This window comes from Carcharodon carcharias, chromosome 21, assembly GCF_017639515.1.
Source record: "Carcharodon carcharias isolate sCarCar2 chromosome 21, sCarCar2.pri, whole genome shotgun sequence".
Classification (NCBI taxonomy): Eukaryota; Metazoa; Chordata; class Chondrichthyes; order Lamniformes; family Lamnidae; genus Carcharodon; species Carcharodon carcharias.
In genome coordinates this window covers 35,791,443-35,816,076 of record NC_054487.1, presented here as the reverse complement: position 1 = coordinate 35,816,076, position 24,634 = coordinate 35,791,443, and the positions used below count along the sequence as shown (strand labels likewise).

At 40.7% G+C, this 24,634-nt stretch overlaps 1 protein-coding gene across 2 annotated transcripts in view; it reads left to right on the top strand.

Moving 5' to 3' along the window:
- The window catches only part of parvb (parvin, beta), a 73,425-nt gene that overhangs the window by 4,638 nt on the left and 44,153 nt on the right, over positions 1–24,634 (top strand). Inside the window, exon 1 of one of the 2 annotated variants that reach the window (XM_041216318.1) lies at positions 16,006–16,112. The exons of the other annotated variant lie outside the window; for it this stretch is intronic. Within the exon in view, the coding sequence (XP_041072252.1) occupies position 16,112 (1 nt within the window). The 5' untranslated portion in view covers positions 16,006–16,111. Of the gene's footprint in view, positions 1–16,005; positions 16,113–24,634 lie in introns of those variants that run through there. 2 annotated transcript variants of the gene reach the window in all.

Genomic DNA, 24,634 nt, shown 5'->3' with positions numbered 1-24,634 from the left:
GCAAAATATTGATTAAGCGTCACTGCCATTTCTGAATTCTCCACTATTAACTCCCCAGTATCCTCCTCCAAGGGACCAACATTCACATTAGCTACTGTCTTTCCTTTTATATACTTGTAGAAGCTTTTGCTGTCAGTTTTTACATTTTGCGCTAATTTTCTTTCATAATTTACCTTTGCCCTTTTTATTTTTTTTTAGTAACCCTTTGTTGATCTTTAAAAGTTTCCCAATCTTCCAGCCTGCCACTGATCTTTACAATTTGGTATGCCTTAGTTTTTGCCTTTATGTTATCTTTAACTTCTTTGCTTAGCCATGGATGTTTTTTCCCCCTCTTGCCATCTTTCTTCCTCATTGGGATATATTTTACTTGGGAGGAATTGAATATCTCCTTAAATATCCACCACTGTTCATCAACTGTCCTACCATGTAGTCTTCCTGCCCAGTCCACTGGAATCTGCCCTCATGCCTATGTAGTTACTTTTGTTTAACTCCAGAGCACTAGTATGGGAGTCGTGTTTCTCGCTCTCAAACTGAACTTGAAATTCTCTCTTGTTATGATCACTCTTCCCTAGAGGACCCTTTACTATGAGATCATTAATTAATCCCATCTCATTACACAAAACCAAATCCAGAATTGCCTGCTCCCTGGTTGGTTCCACAACATATTGCTCCAAGAAACAATCTCTAATCCACTCTATGAACTCTGCCTCAAGGCTACCCTTGCCAATTTGATTAGTCCAGTCTATATGCATATTAAAATCACCCATGATTATTGCCATGTCTTTCTTACATGCTTCCAGTATTTCCTGGTTTATACTGTGCCCTACCGCTGAACTAATGTTTGGGGACCTATAGATTACTCCCACCAGGGACTTCTTTCCCTTGCTATTTCTTATTTCTACCCAGATTGACTCTACATCTTGCTCTCCAGTGCCGATATCATTCCTCACTATAGCACTGATCTCTTCCTTTACCTACAAAGCTACACCACCTCCTTTTCTTTCCTGCCTATCATTCCAAAACACTGAGTACTCTTGGATATTCAACTCCCAAACCTGTTCTCCCTATTACCACGTCTTGGTAATTACCAAATCATACCTATTTATCTCTCTTTGTGCTGTTAACTCATTAGCTTTATTCCGAATGCTATGTGCATTTAGATACAAAGCCTTTACGTTTGCCCTGTTGTCAATTTTCCCTACTCTTATATGACTCTTTGGTGCAATATGGCGTTCACACACTCTGTCCCTGCCTTTCACTTTTTGATAGCAATCAGCCCCATCACTAACCTGCACTCATACATTCCCCTTAAACTTTGATTTTTTTATATTTTCATGCAATCTGTAAAATATTTCTCCTATTTATCTTTAATCTAAAAGCAAGCTAGAATAGAGATTCAAAATACATTTTTAAAAATCAATTGGAACTCGCGCTCTCTGCTGAGTTGAAGCTGAAGTGTTAGGCCTCTGATTCTGGGCCCCAGTCGTCACCCTTAACCTGAAATTAACTTAGAATAGGTAGCTCAAACTGGCAGTTACTTACCAACCAATGAACTTACGGTTTTCCTGTGATGTCACTCTATTTTTCACTTGGCGACGGTGACTGCAGAAAACACTCCTCTCGCTCTCTCCTCTAGCTGCTGCTGACTGCCTGTCCCAGAGCCCTCCTCTCGCTCTCTCCTCTAGCTGCTGCTGACTGCCTGTCCCAGAGCCCTCCTCTCGCACTCTTCTCTCGGTGCTGCTGGCAGCCTGTCCCAGGATGGTCCTCTCGCGCTCTCCCCTTTAAAAATCCTTTTGCTTCTCTCATTCTTTTTCTTTCCTGATTTAATTATGTTCCTTAATCTAATTGCTCCTTGTTTGTCCACTATTTTGGTATACTTTTGTGTCTTCTACTGTGAGGACAGGTACAAAAGATCAAGATAGATACAAAGAAGGCATTTCGTAGTACCAGGAGCCCATGTTTTGCTTCATCTGAAACTGTTAAAGACCTAATTTGGAAACGTTTGCATTAAACTCAGACGACAGCCTTCTGCACCAAGAAAAGTTGTTTTATTTAGTGTCTGAATATTTCTTGTATTAAACATAACTTTATAGATTTGTAGTTGAGAGCTATAGACTCTGATGTTCTTCCAATTAATGGGCAGATAAAAGAAACATGGTGAATGCAGTCCAGCCCGTCTACACTAGTGTTAATGAGAAGATTGTTAGTTTCTTTTATAATAAATTTCAAGTCCCTTTGGGCTGTGAAGCTGACTCCATATTGGTAAGTTATCATTTTATAGAAGCATTAATGTCATGTATTAAGTATCACTATTTATAAATTTATAAACAATAATTGAAAATTATGTTATCCATTACTGCCTTTTGGATAGAAGATGTGGCCTATTCCCCATTCCGTCGCCTCAAATATTCATTTGAATTGCATCCTTCCTGGCCCTTTTACGCTGAGAATGACACAAACCTTTGAGGATATAACCCAAAAACCAGAACTGCATAAGAATTTATCCAGGGATACAGCAAGTTCTGTATTCAGACACAGGGCCATGTACTTCCCCTATCTGCTTTATAGTTTGAGCTTAAGTTTTCTTTTCTGTTTGTTTTCTGTTTCCATGGTTGATGCAGCTCTGGAACTTAAGGACAACAAGAGTCCTAACTGCAAATAGAACCATGATTTTAAAGCATACTTTCTCAAATTCTAATAAATGAGCAATCTGAAATAATAAACCTATTGACTAGCAGCCTTTGCATGAAACTGAAATCTAGCAAAGCTTAATGCCAAAAAATAGTAAAAGGGAATTATATTTGATTATATTTCAACAACTTACAACAGTTTACAAGTGACAGCCATTCGCTGAATCATTCCTCAGGGCAATGCCTTGACCAGTCAGGGTCAAGCTGCCTGGTTTAAAATAATGCTTGGCAATCACCATCACTGGTGCATTCTCCATGGCAACATCACTAGCCAACTAATCAGCACTCTCTTCACATACAGTATGAATTGTTATAAAAACAGAAAATGTTGGAGAAACTCAGGTCTGACAGCATCTGTGGAGAGAGAAACAGTGTTAATGTTTCGAGTCCCCATGACTTCAGAGCTAAAGAGAAGTGGAAATGTGATGGAATTTATACTATTTAAGAGGGGTGGTGTAGAGCAGGTAAAGCAGGATAGAAGGTCAGTGATAGGTGGAGGCTAAGGGGAGACTGATAAAGATGTAATGGACGCAAGACAGAGGCAGTGTTAATGGTAGTGCTGAAGACTAAAAAAGGTGCTGATAGTGGCATAAAGGTAAGAAAGCAGAATATGTGACTAGCAGAACAGGGGTCAGCACTCTGTGAAAGAACAAAATAGAACAAGTGACAGATGGCCCTTTTGGGGGTTAGTTGAGGGGGGAGAAAATGATTAAAAAAAACACAGCTGTCAGTGTTTTCAGTGTCAGTGTCCCCCTACCCATCCCAAAATGGACAGGCCACTCAATCTCTGGTGTTGGAGGAAGACCTAAACCTATCCCGCGAGTCCTCCCTGAAGACCAAAGCCATGATCTTTGGAGTGGGAGGAGGATCTATGTTTGCACCCCTTCATAGAGTCCACCTAGAGTGTGACCTTGTTTCAGGCCTTGTCACGCTCGGAATTGTCCCTGAACTACCAGTAGCAGGAATCAATTTTCTCCTCGGAAACAATTTGGCTGGCAGCAAGGTGTTAGCCAGTGAAAGAAAAGAGGCCCACATCATACAGCAGAAACCTGCAGGAGAGCAGCAAGCTGGGGAAGGTCCAGAGGCCCAAAAGTGAAAGAGAGCATCCATAAACATTGAATGAAGGCTGCTCGAATGTAATAAGGCCAAATCCAGGCCAGTATGATTAAAAGAGGTCCAGGAAGGGCTAATAGAATTTAAAGTGGACCCTCAGAATGTCCCAGAATTAAACAGGGACCAGAGAAGTCCTAGAGCAGGGAAAGAAATGATAAGGGAGATGGCACATATAGTTGAAGAGCCTGAAGGAAGGCAAACTATTAAACCAGGAAAATAAATTAAGGAATTACTGCAAGTGTGGCTGGCAGAACCCTTCTTTCTGATATTAAATAGGGACAAAGGGAGCTTCCAGACTGATGAACAGATAGGGAGTGAGATGTCTCCCCAAGCTGAAAAGCCACAAGGGATTGTAGCTGGAGCGGCACCTCTACTTGAGAGCAGTGGAAAAAGTTAGGAGAGCTCCCACTCCCTAGCCAAAGGCTCTGGCTAGCTGACAGATTTATGGCGAGTTTAAATAGGGACCAAGAAAGTTCCCAAATTGGCATAGAGAGTGAGGACAATGCCCCACTTAGTTGAAAAGCCACCAGGAGGTACAGTGAGGGCTGATCACCCACCAGAGGGCAGTAGTGCTCCAAAAGACATGGAGCCTACTACCCAACTGACCAGCAGAGGGATCCCAACCAAATTGGATCCCATAGCCACCCACTTTAATGCAGAATCATGAGGCAACCTGTCAGGGTTGTACACTGCATTTAAAATGATCCTTATACCACCAGGCTACAGCACTGTAGCCCTACCTATTATGGATGAGAGAGAGGCCTCTACCAGAAGGCTATCATCCCGGCCCAGAAAAGCTGGCCCAAGACCAGGAGCAGACTGCTCGCCTGTTGCCATGCTAACCTATGCACCTAGCATTAGAAGCTGGAACACTCCAGCTATTCTTGTGCCCAAGCCAGACACTGAATTGGAATCCCCTAACGAAACCAAAGTCCCTTTTAAACGCCCCCCACCCCCCAGTTTTTCCAGGTAATTCTGTTTTTGTTTTGGATTTCCAGCATCCGCAGTTTTTTTGTTTTTATCTTTGTTTTTTTCACCACCACACCCCAATTTATCCTGATAATCAACCTGACCACAGTCCCTGTGTTTGAACAGCTGAACCCACAGGCTACCAAGGTGGACAGGGAGGAGCTAAGCTGGACAAGAGCAGCTCAGCCCTCTGATCAAAAGACCTGGCACACTCAGAGTGAGATACCCAGTGTCCTCTGCAGATAGTCCAGAGCAGCTTGACCATCACTCACCCCCGAGTGCTAACCACCCTGTAAAATCTCCAGACCCTTTAGAGGGGACACAATCAGGATTTGGATAGGCAAGAGTTCTGAAACCAATGGCTTTGCTTATGCCTGATCCTCAACAGAGGGAATTTGGAACACTAACTCTGAATAGACTTCCCAAAAGGTGTTAAGGCTGGTCCCCGAGCAATTTGTTAGCTTTGCGAATGAGACCCCAATTTTGTTATGCTCCCGGGTGAGGAGGAATGAGCTGGCTCCCCTTCTTCATTCAGCCCCCCCGTAGGGTTGCAACATGGTTAATTTAAAAGGGAATCCCAACCCCGTGGATACCTCTTCCCAGTCCAAATGTATTTATTATTGTAGAAGGAGCCAACTTAACCAGGCTTTCTTGAGTCAAAGGAGTAAGTTTATTAGTTACTAAAAATCCAAGAAAAATAATAAAAATGCAACACACGTACACACAGATCAGAAATGGGAAGTTAAGAGTCCAAATAAAAGTTTAAAAAGATTTACGAATCAGTCTTTGGCTTGTCCATGACAATGGCGTAGATGGCGAAACATTGTGGACGTTAAGTTGGGTGATTCCGGTAGAGTGGACTTTGGCAATTTTGCAGTAGGCTTGGAGACACCTGGTGCTGCAGGATAGCTGAAGAAGCTGTCCTATTTCCTTTTTGATTATGGCTTCCACTGAGCCTTCTCTCCAGCAACAGAGCAAGACTTCACCTGCAACTTCAGGGGTGACTAGTTGGTCTTTTTCTTGCTGTCACACACAACAGCACATCATGCACTGCTCTGCAGCTCACTTTTTAACCCATTTTTCCCTGTGTATTCCTGTTAGGTTAAAAAAAAATTCTTGGGCCCAGAGCTTGTTTTTTTTAATCTCCATTCATTTTGCACATTCTGAGATACAAATCAGGAGATGGATTTTTAGATAACTGCTGAGACATGGTAATCAGTCTTTTGTCTCTGCAACCACAGGGGATTAAAGTTCAGTCTTTTGCATCTTTTCGGTCTCCCTTTTAAGTGTCTCTGCTTGAAGAAGGCCATGACACCTTTTCAGGTGTGACATTCCATGTTTTGTCAGGGAAGGTCTATCGGGATAATCCACATAGGAATTTTTCCAGAAAGTGATCACTTTATCAGCCATCTTTTGCTCAGTGTCCTTGCTTGTATTTCTTTACAAACACATTTTCCTTAAGAAGTTGTACATGTCTTAAGTAGTTCGTGGCTGTAATTGGCTTTTCGTGACACTACCCCCGTGCCACGAATGAAATGAGATTCATTTTCATTTTATTACAAAGAGGGGAAAAAAAACAAACACGCATACATATTCATTCTTCTAGCCTTGGTCAATATTATCTCTTCAGTTCTGTTCTGTGTCTTAAACTTTTCCACAAAGGTTGAAAGGTTGCAGTCAGTATAGACTGTGGTCTCTCTGAGATATATGTCCGAAATGGATGCAAAGTATTTGAGAATCAGTAATAATTTTCCTTCTTCACTGTGAAGTACCGTTTCAGATGCTTGCTTGGTTTTTTGGAGAGCTATCCAATTACTCTCTCTATCCCTGATTCATCTTCCTGGAAGAGGACAGCCCCTATCCCAATGTCACTCGCATCTATGGCTACTTTAAATGCTTGGTTAAATCCGAAGCTGCAAGCACAGGCTCTCCTGTTAAAATGGTTTTCAGTTTTTCGAAAGCTGCCTGACACTTCTCAGTCCATTCTATCTTTGCTTATTTCTGTAGTAGGTCTGTCAGCGGGGCGGCTCCTGTGCTGAAGTTTGGGACAAACATACGGTAGAACCCAACACATTCCCAAGAACCTCATGATTTCCCATTTTGTTGTGGGAATGGGGAACTGTGCTACTGCTTGTACCTTTGCAGCCTTAGGTAGTAATTGTCCTTGACCGACTGCATCTTATAGGTAGGTCACATGAGCCTTAGCAAACTTGTTCTTTGTGAGATTGATCACTAGGTTACCTGACTATACCTTATGGAAGAGGGCTTCCAGTTGCTCTAAGTGAGTTTCCCAGGTGTAAACCAGGAGGTTGTCTAGGTACACTATGCAATTGGATAAGTCACCACTACCTGATTGATCAACCTTTGAAAGGTGGTTTGGGCATTTTGGAGTCCAAATGGCATGACCCGACACTGGTATAACCCCATCCGAAGTTATAAAGGCAGAGGTTTCCTTCGTGTGGGCAGTCAAGGGAACCTGCCAGTATCCCTTGAGTAAATCTATCTTTGCAATGTAGGCTGCTTTACGTACCCTATCCATGCAGTCTTCCAGGGTGGGGTATCATGTAAGAGTCAGCTCTGGTCATTGCATTAACTTTTCGGTAGTTAATGCAGAACCTTGTGGAGCTATCCAGCTTGGGCATGAGCACAACTGGGGAGCTCCAGCTACTGCTGCTGGGCTCTAGCATGTAGTTAGACTCCTTCCAAACCTGGACCAGCTTTTCTGGGCCTAGACGATAAGGATGTTGCCTTATGGGAGGGGCCTCTGCCACATCCACATCATGTAGGGCGAGTGTGGTGCAGCCTGGCTTGCCTCTGCATAAGCTTTTAAGTGCAGTGAGCAGCCTTGTCAAGTCAGCTCTCTGTTCTGCATTTAGATAGGTGACTAAGAAGTCTAAGTTCACTAGTATGCCTATGTTGGTTAGCCGGGTAGTAGGGAGTTCAATGTTGGCTTCACCCACTTCTCCCTTCAATTCATCCCCACTGCTATCCTCATCCTCTAGGCCAGTGGCAATGCAACAGGCCATTTGTTACCTGCTTGTCGTCTCCTCAGTTGTGATATTTCTTTATCTTGTTGAAATGACACAAACTTTGCTTTTTGCCCTGATTTGGGGTCTCAATTAGATAGTTTACTTCCCCGAGCTTCTACACCACTCTGTACAGGCCACTGAACTGGGCTTTTAAGGGCTCACCTGGTATTGGTTGGAGCACTAACACAGCATCTTCTGGCTGAAAGGTTCAGGCACTGGCATGTTTGTCTGCTTGTTTCTCCTTAGCTGCCTGGGGGATTTTTAAGCGTTCTCGGGCCACATCACAGGCTCTCCTGAGTCGCTCCCAGAACACTGTCACGTGGTCTAACATGGAGACTTCCTCCTTCTATTCTAAAAAAAACCTCTCCTTGATTAGTTTCAGAGGTCCTTGCACTTGGTGTTCATAAACTAATTCAAACAGAGTAAAATCGGTAGACTCATTGGATGAGTCCCTGGTAGCGAACAGAAGAAAACCTAGTCCTTTATTCCAGTCATGAGGGTACTCGTGGCAGTATGCCCTGATCATTGCAGTATCGGGGAAACTTACACCTTGTTATCTCTGAAGAGACACTAACGACACCCCTGTGGGCTGCACAGAACAAATTCTGAGAAAACTATACAAAGGCCATTTGCATTTCCTCACCCAGGTTGGTCAGCCGGAGTCTACTCGTCTGCTAGGACAAAGGGCCATGCAGCCTTCCTTCCAATTCTTAATGGTTGAGATATTTAACCATCTCGGGGACCCAGACGAGGGATACACGTCCCTTGTCAAAGATAATGTGGAGAGGTAGGAGCCGTGTAACATGAACCTTTAGCTGGTAGAACCAGTTATATTGCCTTGCTCTGCTTCAAACTTAGTCTGCCATTTTACCATCTAACTAGCAGCAGCACCACAGAAAAGCGGCTCTGCCCAGACTGAATACCTGGCCCCATCTATACTTTCTACTGGAACTCCTGTACCATTGCCTACAAGACTGATTCATCTCTGCATGCCTATCTCATCATGTGAAGTCGACACCACTGGAAAAGTGAATTGTACCACATCAGTTTTCAGCCCAACAACCTCTGTGAAGTAATACCTCATTGGACTTTGATTCTGGACTCTGGACCCACAGGGGTCCAATGTTTCTTTTTTTTTTGTGGTCTCTGCATTGTAAATCTTTCTTCTCTCTATTCCTCTTTTACTGTGCAAGTGCAAAGGAGGCAATGTTGCTACCCTTCTGTGACTGTGAGAAAATAAACTAACCCTTTGAGTTCATCCTATCTCACGTTTGCTGTGGGGTTATTAATAGAAATTGGATTTATGTTCCATTATGATTTCCAGAATGAAGAAATGTACCATGTATAGTAGAGAAAATACACATTCAAGTTGCAGTAGTCAAGAGGTTCAGATGAAGTGATAAATTGCCAAACCAATGACTGAGCAGATTAAAAATGCCATGTGTACCCAGACTGGGTTAATGCCCCCAATCAATTTTGAAACTTTTTTTTATAAGTTGTTATTGAATTTCTTCTGAGATTCCATTTTTTGTGAAGGAGTTGTAATTAGGTTGTGATTTTCAGTATTATGATTGCATATGACCAAAATAATTTAAAATTGACTTCAGCTAAATATATTGTTAAAAGGTTCCCTTTGGCTCTTTTTGGGGGGGCTACAATACGTAAGCAATCAGAGATAAACCATGTATTCTATAAGATTTTGTTAGCTTCCTTGGTAAGTGCCACTGACTATTCTGAAACGAAGTTGGTCAAAGATTGCTTTTTTAAAGTAGCATGTACCCAAACCCAAATGCTGAGGGAAAAAATAAATTAATAATCTCTCTTCTGGCATTAAAAAAATCTCATTGCCTCAGTTACTCACTTTTCATTTAATTTCAGGTATGAAGTTAACCTAATGTCAATTACTCATGCCATCAACAGTTTTTGACAGCTTGTTTTACCCAAAATTCTCTCAGATTAGCAGTGTGAGGAGTGCATGCTAAAGAAAATATGTTAAAACCTGTTGTGGACTGATTCTATCTTTCTGTTTTAAGTATTATTTCCGATTATTTGTGTTGCTTCCTAGGTAATTTTTGCTTGTAAATAATTTGGGCAGTTATTGCTTGCCCATTATAATTGTATGACAAGTACTTTTTGAAGAATATTTTAATCTCTGCACTATATCATAACTAGGGGTAATTCTAGTCCCATATCGTGTTATTCTACCAGCCATCTATAAAGACAAAAATTTAATTTTACAGGATTTGGTCTACTTCTGGCCATGTCTCGTTAGCTGCAGCCTAAGACAAAAGAGATGGTGGGGTGTTAATCCAGATTGTAACAGTTGCCCTCTGTTTGATATAGGAAAATTGATAGTTACTGGAGACCAAAGGTATTTGGGTATAACTAAATTATACTTTCACCTCTGCTGCAGAAGGTTGCAAGCTCCAGAACTGGAACATACAATCCAGGCTGAAAATTCGGTGCAATACTGCATTGTTGGAGGGGGTCATCTTTTGGATAAGCCATTAAACCAAGACCATGGCATCTTTTTGGGCAAATTTTTTTATTCATTCATGGGATGTGGGCGTTGCTGGCTAGGCCAGCATTTATTGTCCAGTTCTTTTTGAAGGTAGCCCATTGTTCAGCTATAGTTTTTCCCACCAATCTTTCGTCCCAGTCTCTCTGGCCCAGCTCCGTTCTTGCCTCGGTGAAGTCTGTTCTCATTCAGTTAATTACTCCTACTCTGGATTGCCTATCATCCTTTTATATCATCCTAAAATGTACAGTACAATGATCACTGTCTCCTAAATGTTTCCCCCACTAACATGTGATCTATTTGGCCCATCTCATTTCCAAGAACTAGGTCCTTGTTGGATTGGACACATAATGCTGTAGAAAGTGTTCCTGAACATAATCTAGGAACTTTTTCCCCTCTCCGCCCTTTACCACTGTCCCAGTCTACATTCGGGTAAAGTCATCCAATATAACTACTCCATAATGCTTGCATCTCTCTCCAATTTCCCTGCAGATTTTTTCTTCTACATCCTTTTCACTAGTTGTCAGTCTGTAGACTACACCAAGCAATGCAATTACACTGTTTTTGTTCCTTAGCTCTAGCCAAATTGATTCTGCCCTTGAACCCTCTGGGACATCCCCTTTCTCCAGCACTGCAATGCTCTCCTTAACCAATACCGCCACTCCTCCTTTCCTTCCTCTCCATTCTTTCAACTTCGTCGAAGTTGATTTGCCTTTAACAAATCTATGCTGACTTTCATTCATTGGCTCACACTTTTCCAAATGCCATTAATTTTTCCTCAGGCTATTCTCTAAAATTTTCCCTGTCATTGACATCAGGTGATAGCCTTGTGTATCCCTCACCCCTTTTTTGAACAGGGGTGTAACATTTGCAATTCTCCAGCCCTCTAGCACTGTCCCAATATGCCTCCAGAGGAAAATCTTTTTTTGTTCTTTAATTAGCCCCACTCTTCCTTTGACTGCCCTTTTTACTATTTATGTACTTGTAGGAGTTTTTGGGGTTCCTTTTTGTGTTAGCCACTCTCAGTTAGCCGTTAGCTACGGTTGTGCTGAGGAATTTATTGCTTTATTTGATGTTGATGAGTGCAGGTGTACTGACTTAAAATATCACTTTGAGGAGAGAAATTACAAATTAAATCGTGCTGCTGCTAATCTGACAGAATAAGCATTTTCAGTATGGATGACCAAATAGACCAGAAGCTTTTGTTTCTCAGTAAGTTTTAGTAAGAGAATTTTCCTAGAAAATTAGTTTGTTCCATGAATGAAAAAGGAAGTGATTCTGCAAGTTAAAACTGAGTAGGGGCGAAAAACTTTCCAACTAGGTTCATGTGCACATGCACTGGGATCGTGATCACAATTGGTTGGACAATCCACCAGCACTGCTGTCTAGCTATTCGCCTACCTTCATTATCAGCGTCTGTTATAACATGCTAAATGTTGAACCTATCCACATCTAATCAATTTACAACACTCAGGTTTTCATTATGTTGGTTGGGGACCAAATTGATTGATCCCATTTTCTTCAATGCAATCTTCATTTAAAATATCCACTTTTCCACTCTGCTCCACATTGAGCTTTCTCTGAGTCCCCTGTAACCTTCTTAGTCCTGGACTGAGTAGCAAATCAGTATAACTGGGTTGTGCACAACTTTAGAAATTCCAGTTTAGTGTTTTCATCTCAACACCTGCTGAGTACTTTTCAGTTTATTTGGCACAATGCACACACTTTAAATACTAACTTAGAATTTACTTTTTGGTCAAATAATTAACCATCTAGCAATTTGTAAATAAGGCTTGATAAGAATTTCACTGAAACAAAATAATTAGTAACACATAAACAAGCAAAACAACAGAAAAGCAGAACTTAAAATTCAGAATTTCATTGGTTGAATGTGAATAGGTTCAACATTTAGCATATCCATCACCCAAAGTGTTTATATCCATTACAACAATGCCCACCTCAGCACTTGCCTCACTCACCACCACCACTCGACTTCTTCAAAGTTTGCTATTGAACTCTGCCGTGCTCAAACTTCAGCTTGCCCAGATTCCTGCTCTAGCTCATCATCACTTTTTTATATAACTGATAACACCAATGGGGAAAAAAAATGCTGGACAAGCTTTCACTTTTTAAAATTTTTACTGTAACAAACCAACTGAAATCAGCATCATTCAAACAGTAATCAGCAGGAAAAGAGTATTTCAAACAGATAAATTTCACTCTAAATAATTGATTGGAATAAAGAGCATGCCTATTGTAATTACAAGCATTCACATTACTTCCGACTCAAATGTGGGATCATGTATACACTCTCAATACTTCCAACTCTACCTCTATTTTGTAGGATTTCTCACTTCCCATCCAAACATTTTGTCACTTGAGTTGCATTCACCAACAGCTGTTTTTCATCTGAAGACCCCGGACAAGGTGCACATTTACACACACTCCCTCACTCTGGTCACAATGGTCCTGATGGCACATAATCCTCTGAGATGCCCTTTCCCCCATCCCTTTAAACACTGGTGGGCTCTGGCAATGTTCAGACAGCAGCAAGGAGTCTTTTCCCATCCACAAACCATTGCCCTTTCTTTCTTCCACACTTTGCTCTTTCTAACTGTAATACTGTAACAAATTCTCTGTTGTATTCCCTGTTTGAAGATTTCCAATCAGAAATCTGTTCCATTCAGAGCATAAACTTGCATGTTTCCTCTTTGAATTCTCCGTGTATTCTGAATTGCCAAACAGAAAGCATTAGGTGATCCAACCCCACTGCAATTAGATAAAAACAAAAAACTACGGATGCTGGAAATCCAAAACAAAAACAGAATTACCTGGAAAAACTCAGCAGGTCTGGCAGCATCGGTGGAGAAGAAAAGAGTTGATGTTCCAAGTCCTCATGACCCTTCAACAGAACTGAGTGAATATTAGGAGAGGGGTGAAATATAAGCTGGTTTAAGGTTGTGTGGGGCGGGTTGGGGGGAGAAGGTGGAGAGAAGTGGGGGGGGTTGGTGTGGTTGTAGGGACAAGCAAGCAGTGAAAGGAGCAGATAATCAAAAGATGTCAGAGACAAAGGAACAAAAAGGTGTTGAAGGTGGTGATATCTAAACCAATGTGCTAATTAAGAATGGATGGCAGGGCACTCAAGGTACAGCTCTAGTGGGGGTGGGGTGGAAAGACTGGAAGGGCATAAAAGATTTAAAAATAATGGAAATAGGTGGGAAAAGAAAAATCTATATAAATTATTGGAAAAAATAGGAATGGGTAAGAAACGGAAAGGGGGTGGGGATGGAGGAGGGAGTTCAAGATCTAAAGTTGTTGAATTCAATATTCAGTCCGGAAGGCTGTAAAGTGCCTAGTCGGAAGATGAGGTGCTGTTCCTCCAGTTTGTGTTGGGCTTCACTGGAACAATGCAGCAAGCCAAGGACAGACATGTGGGCAAGAGAGCAGGGTGGAGTGTTAAAATGGCAAGCGACAGGGAGGTTTGGGTCTTTCTTGCGGACAGACCGCAGGTTTCTGCAAAGCGGTCGCCCAGTTTACGTTTGGTCTCTCCAATGTAGAGGAGACCGCATTGGGAGCAGTGAATGCAGTAGACTAAGTTGGGGGAAATGCAAGTGAAATGCTGCTTCACTTGGAAGGAGTGTTTGGGCCCTTGGACAGTGAGGAGAGAGGAAGTGAAGGGGCAGGTGTTGCATCTTTTGCGTGGGCATGGGGAGGTGCCATAGGTGGGGTTTGAGGTGTAGGGGCTGATGGAGGAGTGGACCAAGGTGTCCCGGAGGGAACGATCCCTACGGAATGCTGCTGGGGGGGTGAAGGGAAGATGTGTTTGGTGGTGGCATCATGCTGGAGTTGGCGGAAATGGCGGAGGATGATCCTTTGAATGCGGAGGCTGGTGGGGTGATAAGCGAGGACCCTATCATGTTTCTGGGAGGGAGGAGAAGGCGTGAGGGCGGATGCGCGGGAGATGGGTCGGACACGGTTGAGGGCCCTGTCAACTACTGTGGGTGGAAAACCTCGGTTAAGGAAGGAAGAGGACATGTCAGAGGAAGTGTTTTTGAAGGTTGCATCATCAGAACAGATGTGAGGCAGGTGAAGGAACTGAGAGAATGGGATGGAGTCCTTACAGGAAGCGGGGTGTGAGGAGCTGTAGTTGAGGTAGCTGTGGGAGTCGGTAGGCTTGTGATGGATATTGGTGGACAGTCTATCACCAGAGATTGAGACAGAGATGGACCATGCGAAAATGATGGAGGGGTGGAGATTGGAAGCAAAATTTTTCCAAGTCCCGACGAGAGCATGAAGCAGCACCGAAGTAATCATCGATGTACCGGAGAAAGAGTTGTGGGAGGGGACGGAGTAGGACTGGAACAAGGAATGTTCCACATACCCCATAAAGAGTTGTAATTAGCTTTCTTTTTATCCCTTGCTTCCTAACTGTTCAACCCAATGGTAACCCCAGATCTCTGATATTTCTTGGAACCTAATGATGTCATTATAGGAAACCAATTTGCCTTTTTTTCAGAATATTCCCCAGGCCACTTTCATCTCAAAGGGGAAAGAAAAAGAAAGAAAATATGATTCCCAAAGTGCATGGGTCACCACCAAATAGGAATTACTGTTTTGCTGCACTAATTATATGCTGAGTTGGTGTAGCTGTTTGGATGTGTTATTCTAAATAGCAGGAATACACTAGGAAGTGATGGAGATATTAGGAAATAATTGGCCCAGTAAGATTTATTTTTGAAGAACCACGGAATGTTTTGGGAAGAGGACCATTACAAACCATTGTAATGGTTTTAATTTTAGTTCAGTTGCATTGTTTTATAAGGAAATTTGGCTTTTTGAAGAAGGAAACTTTGTTACATTTAAGAGATGCGGCATGATTCTCTGGCTTTTTAACTTTAAGCCTGAGTGATATTAAGTATGTTACACCTCCTTAGCGTTTTTATTTCCATGTGTCTTTCATGTTTGGTATCTTTTCATAATTGCTGGTCCAAGACCAGGGTGCAAGGATTTCAACGTCAAAATGTTAAGTTTTAGATGATAAAAATGGAGATAAATATTATTCTTCTCTTGAGTGACTGATTTCAAGCAGTCTGTTGAAGTGATGAGTGAATGTAAACATAAGGAGGGAGAAGTCAATAATTCAGGTAGAGGCCTATTGACAGAAAGATGCTTAGATCCATGCTTCTATCAACTAGAAAACGCTGCTAAATTGTGCAGCAGGTTGAAGATAAAACGGGAGGAAAAATATTTTTATTTTGAAAGCATTCCTGAATGGTAAAGCCTTATTTTATACCAGCATCAAGAAAATATATGTATGATCAATCTACTAGTAGTTGGTGTGTTTGACATTAAATAAAGAGTTCTGGAAGCATCCAGTGGTTTTAGGTATGTCCATATAAGCTGATAATTTTTGAAAATTTCTTTTGACAAAGGCAAGGAAGCAATTGAATGCTGTACTTATGTTACTGATAGTCTAAAAGATGTATGGAGGAAATAGATTGTTGGATTCTAACATGAAAGCAGTCCCTTCCTTATTTAATGCTGTTTCATTGGCCCTTTTCTGATAATTTTGTTTGTTCTGTTTTTTTTGGGGTAAATCCTTAATCTTTTTCATAGCATGCAAAGATATTTTTATATCATGACAATTGTGACGTCTGACCGTAGCCAGTACATTTATTCACTGTGCTGCACTCAGACAAGAGAAGCTGGACTAAGCTTGTCTCTTCTTTACTGTTGATCAGCTCCACTTTAATTTTTTTGTCAGTGTCTGCATTGAAAGAACCTTAAACAAAAGTGAGTAAGCCAAGAATTAAACTCATCTGTCTTAATGTCTTGATCTGCATAATTCCAGCCATTCTTGTATGTAATGTATGATATATAAAATATGTTGCTGTCCATAGAAATGTAGAACTTTTTTGTTACAGGGTAGGAAAGACTTGAGTTTTTTTCTCCTTCCGTGGTCATGAGACAGATTTACTATTTTAGTTTACACAGTGAATAATGATGAGATTAGGCAATTTGCTGTGTGCAACTATGTGGGGAACCTAAATTAACCTTTCAGTGCAGAGCTGAAAATAACAGCATGACATAGTGGCTGAATCTTAGGCTTTTGCATGCAGTTCAGTAACTTAAAATGATGAGAAGTAAGGTCATTAATGCTAATAAAATTGTATTGGTTGCTAGTAAGAATGTAATAGGTCACGTCTGCAATTTCCCACAGGATGTTTCAGATCTTGTTCTGGGTATTGGAGTGATAGAGACTAATTTCAGAGGGAAATTCTTAAAGGAAACGTCTTTGACCTTGCTCAGTTTATTGTGGAATAGTGCATATATTAAGGGGATGTAGATTTGAATGCATTCAGTATGATCGGGTTTGAAAAGATTTGCACCAATATCTGCCTTGTTGTTTGGGTGTTAAGTTGAATCGAGGTTTTAATTATGGATTCTGTCTCGAGAAGTTAGTTTGAGTGGTTATATGACTTCTGAACCTTTGCGCTGTTTTGTGTAAAAGTGGAAGTGAAGTGAAATTGGGATTTCATATCCTCAAAAAAAAAGCAAGTTTGTTTATTCTCTTGCTCTTCCCTATTCCTTGCTCTTAACGTACTGAGTTTTAAAATTAACTGAAGCTATACCACTGCCACAGAAATATAATTGGGTTTTGATTACTGAGCTGCTGTGATCAAAACAGATTGCTATGGCTGGTCACTCCAGGCATCTTGCACAGTATCGTCTCTTAGAGGCTGTGAATGATTGCTAACCTGTATCCCTTCACTCCATGTCACAGTCAGGATTCTTTTGTGCTGTCCATCTCCAATACTTTTTATTTTAAAAAAACTATAAATGCTTTGGAAAAATAACTAGAAAATTCCCAATTACTGAGGCATTTTAGGTATAAATTTTTTAAAATATTTTTCCTTGTATATCTACAAAGTGTTTACAGCAGTGAAACAGGCTGTTTGGCCCAACAGGTCCATGCTGATGGTGATGCCCCACACGAGTCTTCACTAACCCCAGTGACACATTGTTCCATTCCTTTCTCCCTCATATGCTTATTTAGCTTTTACTTGAATGCATCAATGCTGTTCTCAGCTACTCTTTGTGGTAGCAAGTTCCACATTCAAACCATTTTGTGGAATAAAGAAGCTGCTCCTGAATTCTCTATTTGGTTTATTAGTATGATTGTCTTATATTTATTGCCCTTAGTTTTTTCCTTTTGAGTGCAAGTGGAAACATGTCTTACATCTACCTTATCAAAACCTTTCACAAAGCATTCAGTCTTCTCTTTTCTAGAGAAAGGAGTGCCAGCCTGTTCAATCTTTCCTGATAGGTATAACCTTTCTGTTCTAATATAATTCTAGTAATTCTTCTCAGTGCCTCCAAAGCCTTTTTATCTGTGAGGTAAATCTTGTGATCATGATTAGAACTAGGTCCTGCTGAGAGAAGGCACATTTGTTCCAAGCTGGGGCACCTTTTTAATATTTAATTATAAAAAATGTATAAGTTTTGCATTGCACCTGTAAAGAACGTTGTTCATGAGATTATGCTGCTGGCATTAATGGCTCGACCTAGGTCAAAGCTTTATGTTGTCACCTTGTTAACATTAGACCTAGCAGAAAGTAAAGTATTGGAATTACATTGAAGCTTGACTCATCTATGCAAAGAAAATGTTGGGTTATTCACCATGTAAGGGACAAAGTATTGGGCACCAAAATGTATTACCAGCTTGGGAATAAATGAATCAAGCCCTATTAAGTCCTTGTGTTGAGCAGTATACACTGCTTGAAAATTTTCATGTTCTCGTTATAGTTTTTTATCTGTTGCCATGTAATCTTTTGCATCTCTACCTGAGGGATTTGATATTAGTTGATGTGTATAACCATCCAGTAGATGGCGCTGCAATACAATAGAAAACTGAACTTGTACCTGTACAAAATATTACAAGTACTGCTACCAAAATACAAATAGAAAATGTTGAAAATATACAGGGCGTTGATAGTTTTCAAAAATACTTCCTCAGATGTAGACACTTTGCCAAAATTGGAAGAAAAGGCAAACCATTAATTGCATAAAATAAGGGGCATACGTAAAATGTTAACTTGCCTTTTCACGGATCCAGTTAATCCCAGTAAATTGCTTTTATTCACAGTTGTGGGTTTTGTCATTTTTTTTGTTATTTTCCTGGATTATCTTTCTGTATGGAGCAATGAGAGACTCGATCCTGACATTGCATTTGACCCTGAGAAGACATCCGACCACATATGGGCTCCTTACTAAAAGTGCTACTTCCACCTCTAACATTGCCAGTCTTCAACTCTACCTCAGCTCACCTGCTGCTGGACTTGACTATTCCAATGTTCTGCTAGCCGGCCTCACATTTCTCACCCACCATAAATTTGAGTTCATCGAGAATTTTGTCCATATCCTAATTTGCGCTAAGTACAGTTTGTCCATCACTGCTTGCTATTTGGCACCTAATCTGCAACACCTTGTTTTTAAAATTCTTCTAATTGTTTTCACGCCCCTCTATGGGCTCACCCTCCTCTATTTCTGTAACTTCCTCCAGGGCTACAGCTGTCCAAAATCTCTGCACTCCTTCAATTGTAGCCTTTTGTACAACTCCAATTTTAATCGCCCCACTGTTACCAGCTACCTGGGCCCTAAGCTCTGGAATGCCCTCTCTTAATCTCTCTGCCTTTCTCTCTTTCCTCCTTTAGGATGTTCCTTAAAACCTATGTCCTTGACCAAGCTTTTGGTCACCTGTTATAATATCCCCTTAAGTGGATCTGTGTTAAAATTTGTTTGATATTACCCCTGCTGAGGGCCTTGTGACATGTTACTGCATAAAGGCACTATATAAATATCATACTGCTTTCTGTGTTGACCTGTCCAAGATGATGTAGTCCACTTAATTTTTCTATTGTACATGATACGTTCTACTTCAATTAATTTAGTGGAAAGTTTGGGATATCCTGAGTTTATTCAATACTTATTTTTGAATTTTACATTTAAAAACAAGCTAATTAAAATAAACAAAGTGTGTATATTTATGTAGCAGCTCTTACATTTTCAGGATGTCCCAAAATATTTCACAATCAGTGACCTGATCAAAAACACCTTTAGAAGCATAGGTTAATATGGCAAGTAACTTCTGCACAGCAAGATTTCACTAACATCAGTTAGATAAATAACCAGATAAAATATTTGTAGTGTCAGTGTAGTGGCAGCAAGAGGGCATTCTACATCCCCCCCCCATGATGGAATATTTTAAGCCCATGATGAGCAGGCAGATGGGGCTATAACGATACATGTGATCACAGAATCTCAAAATTGTTACAGCGCAGAAAGAAGACATTCAGTCCATTGTTTCTGATAAATGATGAAATTTGATTGCTGCAATCATTCCATCCTCTATTTAAAAAGGGCGTCTGTCACCTCCACACCATTGTTCATTTGTGTTGTAGAACTGTATCACACAATCATAATGGATGAGGGAGATATTACAACCAGATGAGGGGTCACATGGCTCCCCTCTTCCCTCTCCATGTTTGACTGCAACAGGGTTTTTGTTTTAAAAAGGTACACTTGCCAATTCAGTATGAACTTAACTGTTGGCGCACTGTGACCATAAAAGAACCAATCGGACAGGTTTCCTTGAGTTTATCAAAGAGATTCCAATCTGAGTAAAATAATAAGAGAAGCCCTGACTCCCACACATGCACACACACTCTTAAGTTCACGTACACAAATACAGATCACAGAGTAGAGGAGATAGATTGGTCAAATTAAAGCCCATAAGAAATAAAACAAGTTCATAGCTTGGCGCCTCTACTGGCTGCAGGCAGAATCCAATGGTCTTGCTTTCAGTGCAAAGTTCATAGCTTGGCATCTCTACTGGCTGCGGGCAGAATCCAATGGTCTTGCTTTCGGTGCAAATGCAGTTTAAAACTGTATCTGGATTTTCTATTCTTCTTGAGATGCTGCTGTGGAATTGAATTCTATGTTTTTAAAAAAATCTCTGCCTACTGCAGAATGGAGCTGAAGTCAAATTAGTAGACAAGTTTGTTAGTTGGGTGGAGAGAGGGAGGGAGAGTGCAAGGGGGTAGGAGCTCCACTTAGTTCACCTGCTACTCCAGTTCTTTTGAGAGCCATGTGCTTAAACCACACAAAAGCCTTGGGCTGGTCATGTGATCTTTTCAGCAACCATTAATTAAAACATAACTGTATGTTCCAATTATAACTTGATTAGCTAGTCTGGAGAGCTGTCTTTTTAAAAATCAATGTCTCTTAGTCCAATTAGTTAACCTTTGAATGGTTCTTCTTCAGCTGTTGAGTACTGCCAGTGGCTTCTATAGATGCCTTGATGATAGGGCAGGAAGAAAGGCTGTTCACAAATCCTGGTGGGTTGAGGGAGAGAGCTGTCATTGTCTTGTGATGGTTCTTGCAGACTTGCTGTCCCCTCTCCATAGGGTTGAAATGTAGAATAAATAGTAATGTAAATTAGTGTCAGCCATCTTGATGGTTGAAATCAATTTAGTCTGTTTCAAAAAAAAATCTGTTTTTAAAAGTTCTACTCCTGTTACCAGCTGATGAATTGAAAATTAATATTCAGCATCTTAATACAATTCAACGCTTTAATATGAAGGCCATTCTACCCGTCCTGGTTCATCCATTTGGGAAGAATCTCATTGCATCAGTCAGTCTTTTCTTAAATTATTATCTGGGTCTTTGCCTGTACTGCTCAATCCAGAAAGCCATTGCATGTACTGATTGCTCTGTAAAGAAAAAGTTCCAGACGTCTGTCTAAATTTGACTATTGCTAACTCAAGTCCGTGTGCCCTTGATCATTGCCTCAAATTTAAAATTCTCATCTTCATATTTAAATCCTTTCAAGGTTGCATCCTATCTTTAACCTGCTCCAGCCCTACAACCTCTAAAGAACAATCAGTCAAGATTGAGCTGGCTAGGACTCTTTTTTTTCCCTGATAAAGAGACGATTAAAAGGAAACCTGATGGACTTGTTCAAAATTATGCAAAGGCTCAATAGGGTGGATGTGTGACATGGAAACTCTTCTTTGGATGGATGCTAACAAATCAAAGAATTTAGGAGGAATTTATTTTATGCACGGAGCTAGCATGGATACATTTAAGGGGAGGCTTGCAGCATATATAACGGATGGGGAGAATAAAGAATTGTGGCAACAGGGTGGGAAGAAATAAATAGAGTGGGAGGAGGCTTTATGGCATTTAATCACAAGCCTATACCCACTGGGTTGAATTATCTGTTACTGTGCTGTCCTTGTCCTTCTAGGTGATAGTGGATATGGGTTTGGAAGGTGCTCTTTATAGAGACGTGGCGAGTTACTGCAGCACATTTTGTGGATGTTGTAGATTCTTTGTAATTCTTCATTCCTCTGACTCGAGCTTCCTGTGCATCCCTGCCTCCCATTTGTAGGTAACTATCCCTTCAGCTACCTTATCCTTGTGCTCCAGATTTCCCTCATTGAACCCACTCCCCTGTCAAACTCCCTGTCCTTGTAAGACTATTCTTAAAATTTCCCATTTTGACCACTCCTAATACTCCTGGTGTAGAAATCACTGCAGACATTAAAGTTGTTTGTGATTGGAAGTATATCTCTGGCTTCTGTCTCTTTCTGCATTGGTTTCTCTCCATAGGTATCAACATGTTTGATTTCTCTGTTAATGAAAGAGGTGCTCATCAGCTTTTTCTTCCTTCATGGGATGTGAGCTTCACAGGCAAGGCTAGCATTTGTTGCCCGTCCCTAATTGCCCTTGAGAAGGTGATTGTAAGCCACTGCCTTGGACCACAGCATTCCAAGTGGTGTAGGTGCACCCACAGTGCTGTTAGGCAGTTCCAGGTTTTTGACCAAGTAACTGAAGAAATGACGATATACTTCCAAGTCAGGATGGTGTGTTGCTTGAAGGAGAACTTGCAGGTGATGTGTTCTCATGTGTCTGCTGCCCTTGTTATACTAAGTGGTATAGGTCACAGGTTTGGAAGCTGTTCTGTAAGGAGACTTGGTGAGTTGCTGCAGCACAACTTGTAGATGGTGTACACTGTTGATAATTGGAGGCTTTGTTTGCATCCGAAGTTCAATATTTTTGATTAATCCAACAAGATTACAAAATACATTGTTAGTGTATCTTGTGTTCTCTCACCTCTTTAATTTTCTGTTATTTTCCTCTCTTTCGTCTCATAGCTCTCATTCATTAGAATATGTACATTTTTAAATATGGACACGCACAAGTGATGGATCCCAGTTTAGTGCTAGGTACTGGCAGTGAAAAGTTGAAGTTCAGTGACAAGGCCACAAAGTAATGAAATGGTGGTGGAGGACACCTGCAGGTCTTGAGTGTTGATGTTCATGGTTATTAGGAAGAGCAGAGTGGGACTGGCAAGGCCACTAATAAAACTGTGCAGCAGCCAAGGAGAGTAATAGGGCAGGCTGAACAGCAAGATTGAAGAAAGGTCAGGGAAGTCAGGAAAGAAGAGTACCAAGGCTGCCAACAGAAGGTCTCGGTTGGGCCTGAGTGGAAGGAGGAGTGGGACTGGATTTGGAAGAAAGGCTGTGAAGAAAGATGCAAGATAGGTGAGGTTGGCATTTTGAGAGGAGGGCTGCAGATCAGCCTGGAGACAGTGCTAATATGAGCACCTGTGTTGGGAAGCCTGCAGTGCAGCCTAACTAATTTAAGCTTCTAGACATAAATGAGCATTATCTCTACCTAGACTTGAGAAAATTGTCACATTAAGTGAGATAAAATTGTGACACAGGAAATGTGTGAGACAAACAAGAAGCATGCATAGCCACATTTTTAATATATATGTTTTTGAAGTATTGCACAAGTTTTGAAGAGGACAACGGTTTTTGCTATATGCAAGCATAAATTGTAAAATTTTTATCCTTCCTGAGTAACAGAAGTTATCGAACCTTTGAGTTTGTAGTCGTTAGATATGTTTGTTGTAAATTCTATTCCTACAGTTGGTTTGTTAACTGCTGCCATCAATCAATGCCTATAACCATCTGTTTGCCACTTGCTTGGCTGCAAATTCTACTTTGGGCCAGTAATTTGCCCGTTGTTTTGCGGACTGTCGGTGCATTTTTAACCGCTAACCAAGCTTCTTCAGGAGCCACTGTAGGGATTATCTTGATGCTGAGTGAAATTAGTCTGAATACCAGTAGCATAATTGAAGATCTTGGTCAAGCATCTTCAGAGCATTCCTTCAAATAATAGCTTAATTGTAATATTGAGTCCTTATGCTTGTATTTATTAGACCTATAACATATTTGCCAACTTAAAAACCACATGATTGTACCTAAGGAAGTAATATTGAATGGGTCAAGTTGTGGCATTTACTTATTGTGACAATATTGGGCAGGAATAATGATAGCAATCATAGAACACTAAATTCACTGTCTTTTTTACTGTAGTTATCATTTTTATTTCAGACTGTTCTTGTAGACTTTGCTCCCAATGATTTTTCATATTTTAAGAATTTTCAGTTCTCATGTACTTCGGTAAAATTTTGAACTAGGAACCATTTTTTAAGATTACTTCAACCACTTGTCCTATCGTGTGCTACCAGGAATTTTCCCATCTTTGAAAGTAGCAGAGCAAGACAGATTAGACTGGTGCTAAACAAATTTATTAAAGACTAAATAAAGCATATTTTTAGTAATTAAGCTTTGCCATCAGTTTGTTTATAGTAGGGAATTTTAGCTTAAGCTATGAATGTTATGACTATAGCTACTTGTTTTGGAAAATAATTATTTTATTGATCCTTAACTAGGTAGAAGGGCTTTCTGGTTTATCTTGTCCTTTTCGGCAGTTCCTATCTAATAACCTCCCTTTGAAGACTCTATTTCAAAACTCAAAAGATTCGAATAGAAAGCTTAATCTGAGCCAGGTAGAATTTCTGCCTATTCAAGCTTCTATTCAGACACAAAACTGAACTAATTGCGTATTTGAATTAAGTGACTTAGCCCTTCCCTCAAGCAGACTTCTCAATTACTAGGCTATTTGAATAGAGCTGGTGCAAGATTTCTGCAAGCAATGCCATTTTTTAGCCTAAGTACTGTGACAAATTAAAGGGGGGCAATGCCAAGCTAAAAACTAACATACTTGTAAAAAATCTCCAACACTATAATCATCTTCCTTTGTGCTAGGTATCACTCCAACCAGTGGAGAGTTATCCCCCCTGATTCTCATTGACCCCACTTTTGCTAGGGCTCCTCGATGCTACACTCGGTCAAATGCTACCTTCATGTCAAGGGCAGTCATTCTCACCTCCTCTCTGG